Source organism: Megalops cyprinoides, chromosome 6, assembly GCF_013368585.1.
Source record: "Megalops cyprinoides isolate fMegCyp1 chromosome 6, fMegCyp1.pri, whole genome shotgun sequence".
Taxonomy (NCBI): Eukaryota; Metazoa; Chordata; class Actinopteri; order Elopiformes; family Megalopidae; genus Megalops; species Megalops cyprinoides.
The window spans coordinates 11,421,057-11,442,500 of record NC_050588.1 but is presented as its reverse complement, the minus strand read 5'-3'; the positions used below and the strand labels follow the sequence as shown (position 1 = coordinate 11,442,500).

The window sequence follows — 21,444 nt, the reverse complement described above, 5'->3', positions numbered from 1 at the left end:
ATCTAATGGGCAGACCATAAAGTCACTCAGACAATCAGTTGTCTAGTAGGGACATTAGGTAAGGATGTGGAAGAATGCAACATTTAATACAGGGTTACCCAGCTCTGGCCTGGGAGAGTGAAGCGCTTCCGCTAGCCATTGTGTTGGCTGAGACAATTTTCTTCCATTCACAGTTCTTAGAGTGTTACTTAATTTCTTGGTGCCAGGGAGATGGAGGTGAACGGAAATGCTTCAGGAGCTAGGTCTAGCAGCTTTGGGCTAATGCAACATGTGTTTTCCAGAAACTTCATTTTGGCCAGGTCTCTATAAACATCCACGGATAAGGATGATATAAATAAACAGACCAAACAGATTTAGTAAAACAAACCATTATACAGACTGGTGGAATGGGTTATTATAAGACAGGGGTGAATGAAACCCAAACTGCGACTGACACTCTTTCTCAGGTACTCACATCTGTGTGGCGTCTCCGAGGTTTCTTTTTCGGGAGCTTCATCCCCCCTGCCTTACGATCCCTGCCGAACAAACGCACGGAGAAGCACACTTAGATATTTTACTACAGTGTTCTCTGCTTATAAGAATCACACCCATACAGGATGATTTGATTCTTATAAGCTGTGGATTCCTTTATAAAAATGCGAAAGAAATGTTTTTTTATGCTATCCTTAAATAAAGACGCCAGACTTGTTTGCATTTGCATTCCTGATATGACGCCTCCTCAGCTCTTTGCAGAATCTTGGACAGATTTTTAAATGTGAAAGATGTTTTGGTATGCTAGCTCAGGCCAGATGTGTTCATGACAAAAGGATAGAGCTTCTCTAACAGCACTGACCCTCGGTCGCTGCCCCCATCCTCCTCCTCTTCCAGATCGGAAGGGGGTCTGGTGCGAGGGGGGCAGGAGCGCGTCGACACGTTCCGGGCCAGGATGGAACCTGCCGGGACGGAAACAAGGGCGCACATCCCGTCAGTGGCAGCTCAAACAGGAAGCGATGTCACAGGGGCACAGGTGCCGCACGTTCAGAGGGACAGGAGGCTGCTGCTGCCTCCAGGTAACGCGTCTCTCGCGGCGGGTACCTTGCGGCTGCAGGTCGAAGCGAGGGTGGCGGTCAAAGTGCATGCTGTCTGACTCCTCTGGGTGATGGCGGGAGTCACATGACTCGCACAGGTTCAGCGGGCTCTTGTTGTTCAGGTCCTGGCAGTCCGGGTGGTGACAGACCTGCGGGCGGGAGGACTTGTCAGTCAAAACTGTCAATCAAAAGCTAATCTCTGTGCATGCTGCTCTCTGACCAGTGCAGAAACCTGATGTTAGTACAATGTCCTGGCAACACTGCCTGAACACACACAGCACTGTGAGATCACGGTGTACATGCTGGGTTGTGGGGCAGTCTGTGGTACGGCTCTGTAGGAATAAAACAGTCAAACCTTTTTTGTTGTGGGTACGGTTGACCAAATAATATCTGCTCATATGAGATCTACAATTGCATCCGTCACCTCTTAAATCAACCCACATCCCTGGCACTGACCTAAAACCATCACACAAAACAGCAAACAGACAACAAAGAGTGGTCACACACATGCATGCACATCTGCTTCTGCAGGCCGGCCTGCAGGTTAAGGCTGATGCTGATGCTGCACTCACAGGAGCACAGCGGTGGCTATGGAAAAGCTCTGACAGGCCCGCCTTTCTAGCTTAAGTCTGACTGCACATCCCAGCAGGCCACAGCAGCCGTTCCAACTCCTTCCTCCTGCACTTGAGCACAGGCTTGTTCCTCGACCTGCTCCCTGACATTTCAGAAGCTGTGTTGGCCGGTACTTCAAAATCCCCTTTAAACCCCCCCCCCCCCACTCCGCCCTCCCCTGACCACTCACCCCTGACCCCCTTCACCCTCTCACCCTCCACCCTCCTACTCTTCACATGCTGGCTCTTGGCTCCAAGACAGGAAGTGAGGATGTATGGAGAGAGACAATGGCCTCTCCATTAAAGCACTTCCTGTCATTGTCCGCATGTGCTGGCGGCAGACTAGACCATGCCAGGGGTCTGCGACGCCCCCAACAACAAGCCCCCCACCCCTACCCAGAAACCCCCTGAAACCCCACACACACACACACACACACACACACACACACACACACGTGTGTACATTCATACATTCACATCTCACTGTGTGCACAGTGAGTAGTTCACAACACACATAGCGTCTCCCAACAAGCCAGCAAACAGTCCTCATCACACCCCCACCCTTGTGCAGCTATGTTACAAATGCAGACACACAGGCCAGGAACACGCCGCAGCTAGTCACTGGGTTCAAACACCTCTTCCTCACCTTCAGGGTGTTGTGAAAAGCATTTGGAAGGTGCAGTGCCCAGTAAAACTGACAGCACATAGTCTGACTCAATCACTTATCCCCGGGTTATAGGGAATCACACAACATCTTATTCACTCCAGGCAGAGCCGCGACTCACACTCACTTCACACCTTCCCAGACTGATGCTTTCAAACTGAGCGTGTAAAGAACAGATCACCACTCCCCCCCGACCCCCCCACCCTTCACCCTCAAATGGCGAGTTAGCTAATTAATCTGTTCAGTCCCCACTTCTCAGTGTCTAGCCAGGTTAAGCATTAGTCGGGGGGGGGGGGGGGGGGGGGGGGTTGGACAGACATGAAAAACTGCCTTCAAAACAATAAAGCGTGCCCTAATCTCGCGCTTTAATAACGGCCCCCGTTCTGTCAAACTCATCTGACGGGCCTCACGAGATTAAAGGCCCTGCCGTCAGCCAGGATCTCTCTTCTGGATCTCTATCTTAAAGCCATGAATGCAAGCAGCCAGAGGTTCCCAACATGGGCCTTAGCTTTTTTTTTCCCCCCTCACCTTCAATTGAGCCAAAAACACACAGGGCCTTTTTTCTGTTAAGACCTTTTTACACTCATGATCTGCAGCAGGGCCCGGTGGAGATATCACAAAAAAAAAATCCTCCTTACGGCTATGCTGGATAGAGAGGTCGAGTTGGAAAATGTACGGCGATGTGGCCTTTTAATGCGTAAAATACGTTAACTCTTACCCAGCTGGTTATATAATGTTTTTTCCAAATAGGATCGCGCGGCGTCATGTCAGTGAAATGCAGCGAGGTCAGCGGAGGAGCTGCTGGAACAGGCCGCGGACAGAGAAAGCGAGGTGAGAAATGGAACAATCGGATGCCTTATTTAGACAACGGGCCCGCAAAGGTAAGCGGCGGGGAGGGGTGCGAACATTCCAGCCCGGGATAAACTGCTCCCAAAATATCTCCTCCAGGAGCCAAAACAAATGAGCCCAGTCTGACGGTGACAGAAAGCTTTCCTCTCCAGGTTCAGACAAAGAGGGGATCATCACACACACACGCGCGCACAGAAAAATGCACATCCATCCAAACAGGAGCAAACGGAAAAAGAGCATCGGTGTGGATTCTAGAGGGATGATGTCATTTTTCTCCCTACATGCTGAAGAATAAATAATGATGCTGAACGAGGATGACAGTTATCATTAATAAGCAGCGGTAAGCTGTCTAACTGCTGTTTACTGTCAGAGTTTTCTCGTCATTTCTAGTCCCATCTCTCTCTGCACTTTCCACAGTTCAAAGTACGTTTAAGCCATGATTTGCACTGCACTGCATCTACCAACACAGTTTGTCAAAAAACATCTCTAAATGAATAAAATTCATTCAAACAAATTCATTAAATTCATCTCTAAAAATAATAAACAGCAACATGATCTGGTCTTCAGGGTTTCCTAAGGTGAAATAATCAGTTGTTTAGCTTTTGGCTTGAAACTAATTTCAAGTCCACAAAAAAGGTCAAAAATCTTTTGAAAATGAATGCTTAGTTGAATGTACTGAGTGCACATTAAGGCAATGGCCCATAAAAGGCTGATTTGGAAAATCTCAGTGCACTCGACCTGAGACTTTCCTTGGATTTCATTTTCTCACAGAACCACCCAAAGTGCCTTTATAAGGGCACCGCGGCGGAATAAACCACGCCTGCAGGGGTGTGCTGGGGGCTGGGGGTTAGGGGCTTTTAAGGCTCAAAGGGAAAACATTCATGAGAATCTGTGGCAGACTGTGATCTTCCTCACCTGCCCTGCACGAGGTGAGGTGTGCAGAAATTCACCCCCTGGGTGCCTACACCTCATCCGCCCAGTTCTCAAAGCCATATCCAATTATGTTACTCAAACACCCCCAACCTCCACAAAAAACAAAAACAGTGCAACAATAATAGCTCCACAGTACTTTATGTTACAACGGTGGGAAAAAGTAAGCTTAACACAGGTTCCCTTTCAGGTGACAGGACTTGATTGGCTGGGAGTTTCACATGGTTTGGGGAAGGGGAGAGAGTAGCAGCAGGCTTGGGACGGGAGCTGTGAAGAGGGACGGAGTGCGTCAGGACAGCCCTGTCCCAGCAGCTGTCCAAACACGCTGCCCCACACGGCATCCGCCCACTGCTGCTCCCACATCCAGAGCCAAGCAGCACCTGCTCCTACAAACAACGAGTCCAGCCCCCCCTCCCCCAGCAATGTGGATCAAGCTATATCAAGCTATCACACAATGACTTTCAAATATAGTGTGACTGATTTACATATAGTTAAAGAACACTGTGCAAGAGGCTCTGCTTGCCATACGCTGCACCTACGACACTCACACCTGCGCAGGACTGCGCAAACCGTGATGTCACAATGCGACCAGCTGCGCCGACCAACACCCACGCAGCACGTGGAGGGCGGCGTGCTCGCATGGAGCAGGAAGGAGCAGGAGGGAGAGGGTTTGTTCAGGGGGGGGAGGTCCGCGGACAGGCCTTTTAATTCGGCGAAAAAGGGCCCGTGCGTTTCCTCCCCGGCCCCCTGTCAGGGCAGTAATGATAATAATAACAATAATAATAAAGCACAGGGGCCCGGCTCCCTGCAGGGCTGGATCAAACGGTGTGGCCAGGGGCTGGACTCCTCCCAGCTCTAATCTGTACACCCTGTCCTGCCAGAGCCCACCTCACTCTTACATAACCCCCCCACCACAGAGCCTGAGTGTGCGTGTGTGTGTGTGTGTATATGTACTGTATGTGAACGCAGGAGTGTCGGCACGCGTGAGACACACAAGGGTCCTGGGAACGTGCTCTGTGATCCACATGGAGACGCATGTGAAGGGCGTTTAAGAGAGTGCTGGGCGCGCCAGCGTTCGGGTGGGTGAAAGAGGAATGTGCACACACACACGAATGGGTTTGGATAAGGCTGTGTGCTCCACCTCGTACGACAGAAATCATCCTTGCAACACCGTTAATGTTCCCTGTCTTAAGACCCTTACATCAGCACAATCAAGCAACCTCATCATCTGCAGTCCACACCAACACCTGCACAATCCTTACAATTAAGTCTACAGCAATGAGAGCGGGAGGGCTTTCAAAGTCACTTAGGCATTTACGAATCTATACAGCCCCCTTACAGCCTCCCTGTAAGGGCCACTTGTGAAAAACTGAGGAAGGCTACTGAACTTTTCTGTTTCGTTCTTCCGCACAGCAAGCCCCGGTGGCCCTTATCAATGTGGGACTCCAGCCCAGCTCGTGGGTTTGGACAGGATCCTGGCGGGGCCTCTTTAATGAGAACCGCGCACACAAAGTGGCCATGCCCGGCACAGTCACACTTCCCTGATGACAATTAAGAAACCAGGGAAATTACGCTAGGACACAGGCCTATTATCCTGAGCGGTGCCCACACCCAGAACACAAACCTAATTCTCAGGCTTTTATCTGTTAACCGTCTAGCCTGTGACGTGGATTATCTGCTCCGCTTGTGTCCGACTCCCTGTCTGCTTGATGCCCGCGGAGAAAAACAAAACGCATTGTACAGCTGCCATAGCTGTGCCCTGGGTTATCCCTGTTAATAGTTACAAGCACAACCGCAGTACGATGATTCATGACTTACATTCACTTAGGACATCATCACCGTGAATCATGTTTTTCAAACCAAACACAGAAACGGCCCCGAATTCTCTAAACGATCCTGTATGTTGTATGACCCCCGTGCATGCTGGGAAAGGCCAAACAATGACTTATGCTGAGATTAACTTGTACAGGCATGTTGAATTGCTGCATATTGAATGTGTGTAGATAATAGTGTTAAAATTATGTGTAATGGCTGAGAGGATTTATACGTTTATACTAAACGCTGTCTGCTGGTTTTCACACCTCGTTAAACTGACGCCGGTAAACAAAACACAGTGAACACTGAAGCGAAAACAGGAAAACATAACCTTGGTAAGAGTGTAATTCTCAGACAAAACACCTAAAGACACCCCAGCACTGAATATTTAATATGCTCCTATCCAACACTTGTTATTAGATACAAAGTGAAAATTGTTAATTTTAATTAATTTACAGACTTGGGAACTAACTGAAGCAACACAGACAAAGTACCTTGGACATTGATACAATAACAGCGTCCCACTAGGGAATATGAACCTTCACACAAGCCCAGCCCCACTACAGCAGACTGCCACCAGTCACTGTGTTAATGCTTCAGTCTGGGACTTAAAGGGTTTGCGGAGATGCTAACAGGAGTGTGACATCACAGCCCAGCTGGAAGGGCTGAGAGATGTGTCAGAGGCGGAGGGGAGAGTACTCTGCACGGCAATCAGACAGACCTCAGGTGAGAGTACAGTGGCTCATCTGCGTGGTATCTACTGGGGGTGAGACGGCGTGCCTGACCTCAAATACACACAGACACACACAAGCACACACAAACAGGCGCACACATACACACACACACACACACACACAAGCTTGCAAATATATGGCATGTGCCCACCACAGCTGGAAGCTAATGATTTTGAGAAATCACAATGTTGTAGTCTTTAGACAGGGAAGGACACAGGGAGAAAAGCCCAACGGTTTGAAATGTGAGAGCTACAGCCTTACCCATGCAATTAAGATTTTTTATTAGATTTATTCTTTAAATTTATGAATGGGCACCAATTTTTTTCTTTTTTTTTACCATCAGTGATGCCAACTTCTTTCAGCAAAGAGTTCCAAGACTGCCCTCCAAAGCCCCTTCTTTGGGGCAGAAGATTCTTTTCCCAGATGGAAATTTAGCTTATTTTCTGCATGCTTCATACATTGCTGAGCACTCTGGAAGGCTGAATGCATAAACCATATGTTAGTTGGTTTTTTGATAACTTAGCAAAGAAGAATTAAAAAAAACATATCAACTTCTAAAACTAAATGTCACTTGGTCACCCCCAATGCACCCAGACATGGAGACAATCCCTCATTAGGCAATCCTCATTTATAGGTTACTAATCGCTGTAGTCACACGGAACATAATAAAAGATGACACAGTCGTGCGCAATAGGTGAGTGATACTTTGTTTTCTTTCTCATGTGCATGTCGTGAGTGACTTGGCGACTGTAGCAATACTGACACGCTCACTGTCTCCCTAGCAACAGTACTGTAACCACAGTAACCGTAGTTGAGGACACTAAACCCCACAATATTTAACTTATAACAACTTTTCACAATGGCATCATCTTCACTGCAATGAGTTTCCCAGTCCTAATACCACAGCCTGTCAACGCAAAGCTTTGAGTAAGTCAGTATAATTTTCTTACTCGTGTTAAAAGTTGATCTGGGATGCTCTATGTGGAAATAAAATCCAGGAAAAATATTGTCTACAGGGAAGTACCATCTATGACTAATTCTGCCTTGACTTGATTTTGTGTGCTAGGTCCTACTAAACACTTTCCCTCCGGTTAATTTTCAAATGCTTTTTGGCTTTTAATCATAAAATAAAATGCATCTGAAACTCCATCTAGTCGGACATAGTCAAGCGAAAAAATGTACCCTTTAATTTAACAGTTTTTAATAATCTGTCATTAATTACTTTGCGGACTGCAGCTGACTGCTGCCTGTCCAATAAAGATCATTTAACTCAGCTGTGGAGGGATGGAGGGAAAGCTGCAGTTGCCGTTGACAGCAGATCACACAAAGAGAAGGGAACTCCATAACTTGCCAGTGGACAAAAGGCAAAGGGGAGAAGGTCTCTGTGCCCTGTGCCACGTGCCCGGTACCTGAAACATGAACCCCACGGCACGAAGAGGGAGAGGAAATGAGGAGAGGTGGAAAAACACTGCCAAGAACAGGAAGGGTCTTGGCTTGGACGTGCCAGACTGGGATGGCGCAAACAGCTGATACAAAGCCCTCGAAAGGGGTGAGGATGGCGGGGAGGGGGAAGGGAAGCTGGTCTAAAAGGAGGGGAGGATCAAAGGCGGAGGTCTGTTTGCGGGCCTCGTTCAGCTTTTTCGGGCCTTGGCTGGCAGCGTGGAGCGTCGGGGGGTGGGGGGGGGGGGAACGCAGCACTTTATTCCCTGGCCTTCAGTCTGCGTCCTGGCGCAGCATTGCAAATGCCAGGCCCTGGCTTTTAAGTTAGCCTTAGGTAAGCTAGGGCTGGTTTCTATTAAGATCTGTGAACCTTTCATATGAACAAGGGCAGCTAAAAACAGAAGCTCTGTCTGGGTAGTACTTTCAACGGGGTGGAGGCCTGGGCTGGTTTCCAATACCAAGCAGCATGTAAGTCACCAACGCACAAAGCCACAACTACAGTGACTGCACCGAAGCCTAATGAGGGTAAGCCAGCAATAATGCACTTATTCGGCTACAGCGGGTGACACAGACGAGGTCAGTCAAAACATGACTGCGCATGAATCATGGCGCCCAGGTCGGCGTGTCACGCAGATCATCGTCGAAAGAATCTCAGACTCTCCCACAATTCCTCCCCTCGTGACGCGACTGTTGAGGCTTGCGCATTGTCTGCGCGCCGCGTGTTGAGCGGGAAGGCGGAAACAGAGGCAGAGGGGGCTTTCGCAACGGCGGGGCGGCTGGTCACGGCCTCCGCCGGCCCCTCTGAGGAAGCGGAGGGTGGATTTTCCCACATTGCGCAGCCGTTGCGGAGGATGCGTGAGACGCTGCGTGGGTCAGCAGGGACTCTGCCCCCGCGGGCCCGTCAGCCGAGTGCCTCCGGCGTCTCCGATGAGCCGGGGCACTCCCCCACTGTAAACACGGCACAGTAGCAGCACAGCAGAAGGTCAGATCACAGGGCAGCTCAGGCAGAGCCCTGACTCACATACTCAGTGTAAACACAAACACACAATGCATTTGGAAGAATTCCATTTTTAAATACGACGGGCCTGCACAAAGGAGGCACTCTCCTACCAAGGCTGCACAAAGCGCTGAACCAAGGTGGGACCAATAGGAGTCCTATCGTTTGATTAATATTCAAACCAATCAAATTCAACCCCTATGGACAAAAAAGACATTTGATTGGCCCAAGCTGTTAATGACGAACCCGTTCCTCCAGGGTTTAGTGTGCTGTAAAACCTAGCTGGAAACCCGTCAGTTGATAACCTGAGCAATTCAACTGAATGATTGCAAGTCTAAGGGAAAGCCTGCTTTCAGATCATGCTCGGAGTGGTGCATCTCCAATGGAGGGGAAACAAGTGCGTAGCAGACTCATCCCTTTCCATCCCAAAGCACTGTGGGTAGAGGCAGGCAAGGATGAGGATGGAGGAAAGGAGCGTAAGAGGTTTCTCTCACACGGGATTCAAGCCCCCGCTGTTCCACAAAACCACTGTGCACAGCGAAAGGGTGGGACTCTATGAGTTTTGACTTGTTGCTCAACTGACCGCACACTCACCCCCCCCCCCCCCCCCATTCACCACTGCTGCTAAAATAAGTCAGAGGAGATGGGAATTGCCATCCCCTCAACTCTCCAAAGCACAGAATGCGAAATGTGAATAAGCATGGCTGTGTGGCATGACGGAGCTGCGGGCTCCAGGGCTTGCCAGTTCAACTCCCCAGGTGGCCCAATGCCTTTGTCTCCTCAGGCAAGGCATTCAGCCTGAACTGTGTGAGTAAATACCCAGCTGTATAAACAGGTTTCATTTTTACCAATCATGCATGTTAGCTGCTGTGGGTAAGTACATGTGCCCAGTGAATGAATAATACCTACACCATGCCAGGTGGCACCCGAAGGCTTTAAATTTCCCCAGTGGGGTAGAGAGGCTGAAAGGGTCAGGCCTTTCCCCCAAAACCACACTCTGTACCCCGTGGGAGCAACAGCACAGCCTCATTTCACCGCAATCAACTCAGATATCACCACTTGTCTCCCTTGAAATCAACTCGTTTGGCAGTCAACCAAAGCCAACTCACACACAGCACTCCCTGTCATTGTGGTTTAGGTTCGGACAATGTCACGTGCTCGAGTCGAGGGTTCGAAAGGACAGCGTGGAGCAACGATGTGATAAACTGACACCAAGGGCTCAAGAAGACGGAGAAAGAGAGGAATCGACAATTAGGACGGAGGCGGAAAGCTCGGTAATACTTTTCAGCTGGAGCACTTAGTGAATCAGAGGGAATCAGGGCTCCCTCCAAACATCCTAATTTGGAGAAAGGTCATTCTACTTTCTACTTGGACATTGATCATCTGGAAACCGGCCCCAGACTGGCGTATTGACCGGGGGTGTTGGGGGGGGGGGGGGGGGGGGGGGGGGGGGGATGGCAAGGTTGCCGATTTGTTGATATAAGAAGCAGATGTGAAAAGTGCAGACAGCAGAGGGGGGAAATGGCAGTCTCAAATCGGATCCCGGCTGCCTTTGATTTCTCCCCCCTGCCATTCCTTGCTGGGAAGACGACAATGGAAGGCCGGGGGGAGGAGGGTGGGGGTGGGGCGAGGTGAGGGTGTTCTCGCGTGTCCAGAGAAGACTCCCGCATGTCACCTCCGCGGGAAGCAGGAACGCGCAGAGGCAACTACAACTGTGACTTTCCCCCATGTGCTATCACTTAAAAAACACACAGTTCTGTGCTATCCTGAAGTGCCCTCTTGTCTCATGCACTAACCACCCACTCCCACAAAACAAAACAAAAACATACCTCCACGCTGCGCTTTGAAAAGGGATTCCACATGTTTGAACGACTTAAACGCAGGGGTGACATTGCTGTCGAACAACTGAGGCACCCCCAAGCTATTAAACTGAACTATTAAACCAGCTGAAGCAAAACTTATTCAAGGGTAGGAAGGGGAGAGCGGGAGGAAAAGTCACTGTGGTGGAAGCATGCTGCTGTCGGTTTCCCCTCGTCCGCAGACAGAGAGGGAACAGGAGCGAGGACTTGCCTGGCTGCCGGAGCGCCTGCCCCAACCTGACCATCTGGGAGCCGCGCGCCGCGCTGCGGAGTGCGTAACGCGATACCTTGCCCCCTCGCCCCCTCGCCCCCTCGCCCGCTCGCCCGCTCACTCACCTGCTTCTGGAGGACGGAGACGTGCGTGCGAGGCTGTCCCCGCTGCCGAGTCGCAGTGACCTCGCCGGGAGGATGCGTGGCCCCGGTCAGCGCCAACAGGAGAGCGTGTCCCAAGACGGCCAGCGTCGCGGAATAGTAAGGATCCCCCCGCTGCCGGGCGCTCCTCTTCCTTCTTCACTTTACCTCCGCCCCTTCAGGCAGGGTGAAGCAGCCTGCGCGTGTGTCTGTGTGTGTGCGTGTGTGTGTGTGTGTGTGAGCGTTTTCCTCGCAGTGCTGGCAGGTAGAGCTGAGCCGACTGACAGCCTGGGAGGCGAGGTCGGAGTAACCCGAGCGAGAGAGCGAGGGAGCAGCTCTGTTTACCATAACACGCCCCCTTCCTCTTCTCTGTCACACACACACACACACACACACACACACACACGCGTCCGCAGGAACACCCAGCTCACTGCCCGGCAGACTCACTGACTCACTGTGTGGGGGGGGGGAAACAAAATCACAGCTCCCTGCCTTTATTTACTTACTCATGCTTTCTCTTCTCTTTCTCTCTTCTGCTCTCACTCTGTGGCTCTCCTCTGATCTTTATCCATCTCTTTTTCTTTTCCGCTCTTTGTATTTCTTCTACTCTTTCTCTCCTGTTTTCTCTCTCTGCCTCTCCTCTGCTCTTTATCTCTCTTTTCTGCTCATTATCTGTACTTCTGCTCTTTACCTCCTACTTTCTGTCTCTGATTTTTCTCTTCTGCTCTTTCCCTCTCTCTCTCTCTCACTTTCTTTCTGCCCCCCATCCCCCCCTCTCAATTGCTGGCTTGCGATCCCGAGCAATGTTGAGTAACCAGAAGCGAGGGCAGTCTTTATCTCGCAAAGGTGAGCTTTCACTGTGAAGATTAAACAGTGAGGCGCTTCCGCGGGCCGCACAGCACTAAGCGGCTTATTCCTGCCCTCAGATGGGAAACTCAGGGTTCCACATCGGTCTTTGCTGGCCAGGCTCCTTGTTGGAAGTTATTCATTTTTTGACAAAGTTCCTTTAATACACACCGATATTTAGTGTGAGATTCTGCATCTAACAGCCCACTCTTCGCGTGCGTCTGGGAAAGCCAGGATCTAAAGGCGCTGGCCGCTCTCGCTGGCGCCAAAGGCAGACGTCTCTGGGAAAGATCTTTTGAAGGCGACGGAGGAGCACGCCAATCCCAGTGTTGGAGATGGGAGTGCAAGCACTAAGAAGAGCGTGTGAGAAACACTTCAGCGAGCGTGTGAGGGAGGGAGCCTCTCTGCTGTTTTCAGAAAGGGACAGAGAGTGTCCCTGGGTTGGTGAGTTGCGCAGGCGCTGAGCAACAGGATAACCTGCTCCCTTAAAGTGTGGCCTTAGATCCACCTTACAGAGAGTCATTCTAGCATATGGTATCACTTAGCTCAGCGACCACTGACCATGGATACCTCTGAGAATTGAATTTCATTTACGTCTTGCTCAATCATCGACCCACTAAACGGATTAAGTCATTTCCAGAACTCTTAGAGTGACAGACATCAGTACCCCCCTATGGTTTGGACCCACAAGCTGCTGGTCCAATACTCTATCAACCACTGGATTCTCTAAAGCCATCCAGTATGCCTAGAAGTCAAATCCCTTGCCACTCTTAACATGTACCAGTGTGGAGATATGACACTGCCCGTCTGCCTGAACCATGAAGACCCTAACCCACACTCCAGCTGTACTACCTACCTCACAGCCTTGCACAAAGGCCTGGGGGAGCGCCAGCAGATCTCTTAAACTGAAGCCTCCAAGCTGTTCTCATGGGGGAAAAAAGAATAAGTTTTACCTCACAACTCATTTTACATGTATATTTATCTAATCAAGGCTTGAAGTTAATTCAAAGTTGTCAAGAATAAAGTGAGTATTTGAAAATGAAACCCACACAGAGCCCAATGGAGCAAGCACCGAGTACATCCAAGTCATGACGACATGGACATGTAGGCCCTTAAAAGGCTTGGTGCGGTACTATATGTCCAAACCGCTTGCATGGGTTTAAATTTTCTTACAGGATGACCCCAGGTGCCTTTCACCTCCTTTCACAACAAGGATGACAACCTGAGTTTTGGAAGTAAAGTTTCAGTGAGGGAGTCCCCCCCCACCCCCCCACCCCCCCCACCCCCACCCTTCCCCCCTTGTGCACCCCTAGGCCCCCCTTAGTTTTTTCAGACCCTTGGTACAGGCCTGGCTTCAGAGCCCCCGCTAATCAGCGCAACCTATATTTAAAAAGCAGGGAGAGCAGAGATGCAATTACCCAGCTGGATTTCTGTCTCCGCAGGGAGAGGTTACTGGGGGCAAAGGGAGCGCGCGGCTACGGGGGGCCCCCCCTCTCCCCTCTCTCTCTGCCTCCTGACCTTGGAGCCTGCCCCAGGAGGAGGGGCATTAACCCTTCCTTGGCTGGGATACTTCATATGTGCCCGGGGCTGAAAGCACCAGTAGGGATTCCAGCTGTCCAGAAAGAGAGAGAGGTAAATGGGGGCAGAGGAAGGGGGGGTGGACAGAGAGAGGGAGAGAGGGGACAGGATTTCCTCCATGAAAAAAAGGGGGCTGAGGCTTTGAAGCTTGGACATGGGTCTGTTTACCAAATCCAGGAGCTCCTTTCATAGTCTCGACTGATTAAACGGCTTGCAAAACGCAATCGCAGACAACAATTACATCTAGTTCTACGTTTTTTTCTTACATTTACCCAAAATACACGTGAATGTTCCTTTGTGTCGTTTCCAGAAAACAAAGCTTGAATCGCCGGCTTGCAGCTCTGGATGCTGCCTAAAATGACGTGTGAGTGGCAGTCCTGTCTTCTCCAGGGCAGTCATGCAGACAGACTACTGCAGACATCTGCCATCAAAGGTGATTTCTAATCAGAGGCAACTTGAAGGGGATCTCTCCTTCTAATGCGGCGCTTCCAGATAACGGCTGCAGCTCAAAACAACCTTTCAAAGGTTAAAGGAAAAGCAGCGCGACAGATGCCAATGGTGTATTCGCCTGGCAGCAGCGGGGGAAACATACTGGCTGCTGTGCATACGGTGAATGTAACCCAACGGAACTGGATCTAGTTGTCATGTACTATCCCTAACGCAAGGTTCACCGGGACCCCAGGACGCCGAAAGCTTTGTGGCTCTGTGCCCTAAACGCCGTTTTCCACAACAGCTGCCTGTCTCAGATGCCCCTTTCCTGTTGTTCCTGCTTTGAGAGCACATCCTGTCTGAAGCTCTCCCGCGCTCCGCCGCTCGCGTTAGGGCCAGATTCCCCTTTTCATCTGAAGTGCTTCTAATGAGCTGGAGTGGGGAAAAAAAAATCCCGCCATTTCACACGCACGCGTCCGAGTACTCCGCGCCCTCAGCCCCCTGATCCAGGATCAGCCCCTCCCCACCACCCGTAACCGACTGTAAAACGAAAGGAAACGAGGGCAACCCCTGGGTTAGGGCACGGGAGCGGATTTTAACTGTGCCTTACTGCACAGTGCGGTGAGGTAGGGAAACGTGTGCAACGGCTCCAAAACAAAACCTCTCGGCAGAGCACGTGCAGCTTTTGCCATTTTCCGCTGGGCTTGAGGAGCGCAGCGCCAAGCCTCCCCCCGTCTCTGGAGCTGACGGCACACGCGCGCTCCAGCCCCAAAGCCCGGGTCTCAGCTCCGGCTCTGCGCTAAAACAGGCCCCGATTTACGGGGAAGCCTCGGGGCTTCTGCTCAAAGAGCCGTATCCAGAATCCAGAGGCTCCTTCCAGAGCAGCGTGCACAACCCCCCTCAAAACGCTCACAGAGCGCGAGCAGAGCGGGAGAGACGACTCGCTCTCAATTTCCTGTGTCCTCACTCTGGCTCCGCAGAAGGCCGAGGCGACCACGCCGGAGAGATCCTATCGGAGGTCCAAACATGCGATCAAAACTTTCAAAATCCACGCGTTTTTCTCCCTGCGTTCAGAGAGCAAAAACACTCTGAACGTAAGCTGGCCTCATAAGGCAGCCTTTTGTATGAGAAGAAGCAGAGGAATGAGACCTCATCAGATCAATCGGTGTGCCTTATACAAGCGCAGATGTGGGAATGGCAAAACGGGCCTTTGATTCTCTGCCACCTCAAAGGACACTGGAAGGAGGATCTCCCCTAACAGATGTGAAAAGGCTGTGTTCCCTTAAGTCACGTGAACTTCCCTCCGATGTGGTTGACCAAAGGCGGTGTGGCGACGGGGGGCTGCAGACCGTTAGGAACAGGCTGAGATGTCACTGTGGCGCAAGGGTGATAAATCCATTTATAAGAAACGACCGCTTGTCGCTGTAACCAAAGCGAAAGTAAATGTGTTGTGGAAAAAAACAACAGGAAGCGACAGAGCAGAACAGAACAGCTTTTCACGTGTGAAAATCCATGATTGATACATTTGTATGTACGGGCTCTTCTCAGGCAGAACTCTGAAGTGCCCGGGGATGGAGGGGTGGGGCGCACCCGCCAGAGCATGTCAGCTGACGGTGTCTCACCGCTGGGCGCTGGCTGAGTCATGAACACCTGGAGCAGGCGCGCCCTCACATCTAGATGCTGTCGCTGTGTGCAGGCCCCGTGCTGCCCTGGCTCTCTCTGCAACAGCTGGGTGAGCTCTCTGTACTCTACACTCCCCCCTGTGCTGCCTTCTGTCATGCTAACTGTCACGGTCGCTCCTCACGCTGCCAAGCTGCCAACGTACACTTGCACTTACACTGGCATGCTAGCAATTATAGCCATATGCTACCAACTGTCAGTCAAAAAGGTCCCACACACAAACACACACAATCACAAACACACACATATACATGCACTGCCCACTGCCACACTCCCACTTACGAGCCTACAAAACTCACACTGCACCCCTTCTAACTGCAACGCGCAAAGATGTGAAACTGTCAGTCCTACTCATGCTAACATTACAAAGTGCTAGGACTTACACAGTAGTAATCTGCAGAGCAAATTGCAGTCCTACAGCCTCAGACTCTGCAAATTGTGCAATAAATAACAGTAGCACACTCCCGAATGAGGCAGTGAAGCATTCAATGACACTATCCAACTGTACATCTGTATTTCACATGAAACTGGATTAAACATTTTTTTTTGGGAGTAGGGGGAAACCCAGTAATGAGGCTACAAATTCCAAGCAGCATTTATCCACCCCCCCACACCCCCCACCCTGCAGTAAACCTCTGCATGAAGAGCCTGAAACCACGGTGTATCACGCATACTTTCTCATTTGGAATGGTCCGGGTTTTAAATCCTGCATATTGAATTGAGGTTCCGATTTTTTTGGACACTTCTGAACAACAACTCATTTTAAACAAATATAACCTGCCATTTGCGTCGATGAGAGTGGATCAGTAATGCCCGAGGGGCCCATGGGTCTGGCACAAACGGGCGAGGCGAAAAGCTCTGCGGCACGTCCAAGACTCTGTGATAAGCGTATAATTTAACATCGAAAAAAAGCCACTGGGCCACTTTCCTTCGAAACCGAAACCCTTCTCCAGCATAGTTGTACCGCTGCCCACAGCGACAGTGATAATTCTGTAACTTCAGACAGCGGGCCTTCAACAGCAATTACTGCGATAGTGCAGCTGTCTGGCCATCTTGTTACACAGAAGCCACCATTCCTCAGGCCCCAGAGCTTGCTAGCTTTTAGCTATGAGATTTTAGTCTGTCTTCTAAAGAGGCATTTATTTTGCTACATAATATCCAACTGTAATAGAAACTATGGAGAATGACTGGACAGTGAGGCTGTTTTGTGCATGTCATCCCTGCATATAGCACACTTGTTTTTCCATCTGGCCCTTTCTCAGTGGTGAGCCCAACTATTGCGAAAAGTGAATGTCCACTGACACAGACAGCTGCACATCAGAAACACACTCGTGAATTCCTCAATCTCTCTCCATCCAAAACACAGGCGTGTATGCACACGCAAACGCACACACACACACACACACGCACACGCACACACACACACACACGCTCGCACACACGCGCACACACGCGCACACACACACGCTCACACACGCTCACACACGCACACACACACACACACACACACACACACACACACACACACACACAGTAAGCATCCCCGCTCTTGAAAATAAATCCAGCCTCTGTGAGATTGCATCGCTGAGGCTGAGCCTATAAATCTGGGGCGGTTTTGGCCGCCGTGGAGCCCAGGACCTTTTGAAAAGGCCTGGACTGAATGTTCCTCATTAGAGCGAGAATGAAAAAATGAGAGGTGATGAGAGAAAAATGTAAAGGATGCAGAGCCGACTTAGAGCGCTCTGACCTTTCCCCGCAGAGAGCCAGATCGAACCGGGGAGTCTGGCGGGCCTCGCGCTCGGGACCCGGTGTTCAGTGCCTCAGTGTGCTCGGAGCTTTGGTGTGTTCAGCGAGTCACTGCGCTCAGAACGTCTGTGTGCTCGGTGTCACTGCGCTCAAAACCCCTGTGTGTTCACCTTCTTACTGCGTTTACTTAGTGTGTTCAGTGCTGTGTTCAGCCACGTGTTATAGCTCAGAGTTATGGCTCAGGCTGTCCTGCAGTTCAGAGCCTGGCTGCAGTTTGCTCAGTAGCTCAGAGCTGAGAGCCTTATCTACAGTGTACAGTGGCTTCAGTCAGACTCGGGCTTTGAGGGAAGGCCGAGTGTCCTGGGGACAATTACCTGCACAAATGCAGCACAGACTGGACAGAACCGAAACCCTACCTGCCGCTGGCTATCAGGGTCATTCTGCAGACAGAGGGGCGTGTACAAGCTGGAACATGTGATACTAAATGTGTGTGTGTCTGTATTTGAGAAAGAGAGAGAGAGAGAGGGACAAGAGAGAAAGAAAGAAAAACAGCCCCTCCGGCTGTCCAGCTGAAGGAAGCCTCTCCCTTCCAGTCCCCCGCCCTCTCTCCATGCTGTTTGTATTGGGAAGGGTGCGTTGCCATGGCGCTCCACGCCCACCGGTGCTGTCTGTTCCTGTATTGTGGTTTCAGGAGCGTCTCGTCCCCCTGCCTGGGCCTGCACACTCATCCAGTGAGCCGACACTGGCCCTCGCTCTGCGCTTCTGGGAAAAAAGACCGCGTGGTCTGTCTGATCAACCGTCCAATGAGCATCTGGAATCTGCACAGGCTGATCCCTGTGGACAAAGCGGACCTTGGCTGCATGAGGTTGACACTAAGGAGTCAAAGTCAAAACCTTAGGTCAAAATTGGTTGACCTAAGGTGTTTTCTAAGACTGCAACTAGGCCAAAGAAGACCAAGACGAACAGGATGAAAAATGATTTGTCGCGCTTTGGTTAATACCTTTATGTGTGAACCAGGAGCAAACAGACTGCCTGTGGGATGCAGTGAGGACCATGGGCCTGCCTGACCCAACGCCACAGTGTCCTTTCCTGAGATCTTGGTTTCTGTCCCATGATGCCCTCCCATAGCTCCGGGGCTGATAGAAACAGCACTATGAGAATGATGAACCATTCCTTTCAAAGTAGGGTAAAGTAAGACTGTTTGATCTATTGTGGTGAAGGATAAATGACACCACCTAGACTATGACGGCTGCACGGAGCTATTTGCGGCTCAATGAACTCGAGACGGCTGATGTGTCACTGGGAGGACATCTAATTCACACCCTGCATGACCCTTTAGCTAAGATTTGGGGGGGAGGGACTTTCAGCTGACCTCTCAAATGCGGCCCAAACCCTTCTGGTCCTAACAAAGTGTGACGACCCCTTGCTGCTAAGCTCCAGACAGCCAGGCACATGATTGCTGAGCGCACAGCAGCCAGGGCCACCACTGGTGTCGTCGCTGCACAAAATTCTGCATCGCTGTCTCCCCCTGCTGGTGAGCAGCTGGCATTTCACATTACACAGCATTTGTTGCATCTGTGCAGAGTTGAGAATAAGGAGGAACAAATAGGGTTAGGCTTGCTGTGCCACGCTTGCTATGCCACCGTCTGTGGTCTCTCACAGCAGTGCAGTTAGTGGGACCCTTTTTACAAGACCACGTGCTGGGGCTTTCTGCCTGCTGGGGATTAGCGTGTAAGGACGTGCGGGCAACGGTGGGAGCGACTGAAGAAAACTGACAACACTGGAGAGTGGCGACCGCTTTGAGGGATGGTGTCAGGCCGGGTCGAAACTGATGCGACCCTGTTCGAGAGTTACACGACAATGTGCTCCCACCTCAAAAGAACCATCCGAGGAGACAGAGAAGAGGGAGAGAGAATGACACAGGAGGGAGAGAGAGAAGAGGAGAAAGATGAGAGAGGAAGTAGGGGAAAAGGAGAGAACAGTAGAAAGAAAGAGAGAGGGGGAGAAGGAGAGGGAGAGGACAAAGAACAAGAGGAAGTGGGGAGGTTGTAAACAAGGTATCGCTGGTGAGAGAAAGAAGGAGGAAAATGAAGGAAAGAGACACAGAGAGAGAGAGAGAGAGAGAGAGAGAGAGAGAGACATCGTTCCAGACTAAAAACAGCACCCCTACCTCTATCATAATCTCTTTATGTAATCTCACCCCGTGACCCCCCCTCCTCCTCGAGCGGCAGGCGGACCACGCCAGCCTGACTTTGTCAGAGAAGGACGTCCCACCCTGGACCTCACAGAGGCAAATGCACTGCACAAACCATGCTCTCACGCTGCTCAGCGCTAATCTCCCAGTAAACACAGTCCGCAGACACGCTAAGGACCTACCCCAGGCGTTTAAGTCGAGGAAAAACACTGGTAGCTAACAGAGAGCTACAGTAAGCAACGGTCTGAGCCTGGACGGCCGCAAAGAAACGCAGGGACCTTGGCTCCGCGTCTGGCTCCGATCAGGAAGGAGTGGGGGTCAACTCACCTGTTTAAATCCTGGCTTCTAAAAGAGCGCAGGTCAGTCCTCAGTGTCCTGATACAGTAGGGGAGCCCTTCTCGGCCTCTGTACTGGGGCTCACTGTGTACACTTTGTTCCAGCCAATCTCTCCATCCGTCACGGCTGTTGAAAACGCACATTTGAGTGCTTTGATGACTTTATCTTTCAATTGGTTTTACCGGGATAAAGTTTTGGCTTGTTCCTATTTGCTTTGTCTCCGAGTGCTTTGTTTTCCACAGACAGATGTTCAGTTACGGTATCCAGACACCCACACTTTCTACATTTAGGATTAATGTGCGATTCCCTCAGTCAGCCAGTCAGTGAATGAATGAATGCACTGGTTGTCTGAGAATAGATCCATCTAAGAATGCCCTTACATGCATACTAAATATGTGTTCTTCAAGCAAAACATCTGTTTCTGGCATAATGCTGCGTTAGAAGGCAGACAGCTTTAAGTGACTGATTCAAACTAAAGATCAATTAACATCTCATTGCAAAATTGCAATTTTGGTTGGAACAAGAGTTTGGGTAGCTCTGATCTAGGGACAGCCCCGGGGGTGTTCTCTCACACTGCAGACCACAAGTACATTAAACGTGATTTACTGTGACGGGACCGAACCTCTTCAATTGACCTCTTGGCGAATTGGTTACTGACAACTGCGCGTTTATACACACAACTGACACGACACACACGAAGGCATCTGCTCAACGGCGCCCGATGGTGTGACATCGTCACGGCTTTCGTCTGTCATATACCTCCCCCCTCCTCCTCATCCCCCTTCTTCAGCAGCGTCTATTCGGAGACTTGGGGAGGCGCAGGAACACTTAAGCTCTGGCAGAGAGCGGAGAGGAAAGCAATAAGACTGAAAAAGCAGTCTCAAGCTGGGGGTGGGACTGCGCTGGTCTCCAGTTAATCTCAGTGTGGCTGCTCTCCTTTTTTAGACACCAGTGGCAATAAAATGATAATTCATTTCACAACCCCACTCCAGATGGCCGTGCAACTATTCTCACACTCTTTCAGTATGGAAAATGTTTACTTCATATGTGTGTGTATGTGTGCAGGTGTGCGTGTACATGTGTAAGTGTCTATATATACACTGTAGAATGCTGGACCCTCCCAGAAGAGACTTCCCCAATGCACATCAATGATCTCACATTGATTCTGATTTACATCGGAGTGCCTATGTAAAACCCAGAGGAGGTGGCTGGTCGCTCCACACTTCCTATCTGCGTCTCTGGTGCGGACACAGGTGCGAGTCACGTTGCTGCGAAGCGAGTTTGAGTCCCCCCCCGTGAGTTAGTTACAGTCACAGAG

General features: G+C 50.6%; 1 protein-coding gene across 1 annotated transcript in view; it reads right to left on the bottom strand.

Annotated features, from left to right (window-relative positions):
• Positions 1-21,444, bottom strand: part of LOC118779882 (pleckstrin homology domain-containing family G member 5-like) — a 67,456-nt gene that overhangs the window by 27,748 nt on the left and 18,264 nt on the right. The window contains exons 3-5 of the mRNA XM_036532200.1: positions 1,075-1,216; positions 833-932; positions 455-515 (exon numbers count right to left, since the gene is read on the bottom strand). Coding sequence (XP_036388093.1) covers positions 455-515; positions 833-932; positions 1,075-1,216 — 303 coding nt within the window. The remainder of the gene's footprint in view (positions 1-454; positions 516-832; positions 933-1,074; positions 1,217-21,444) is intronic.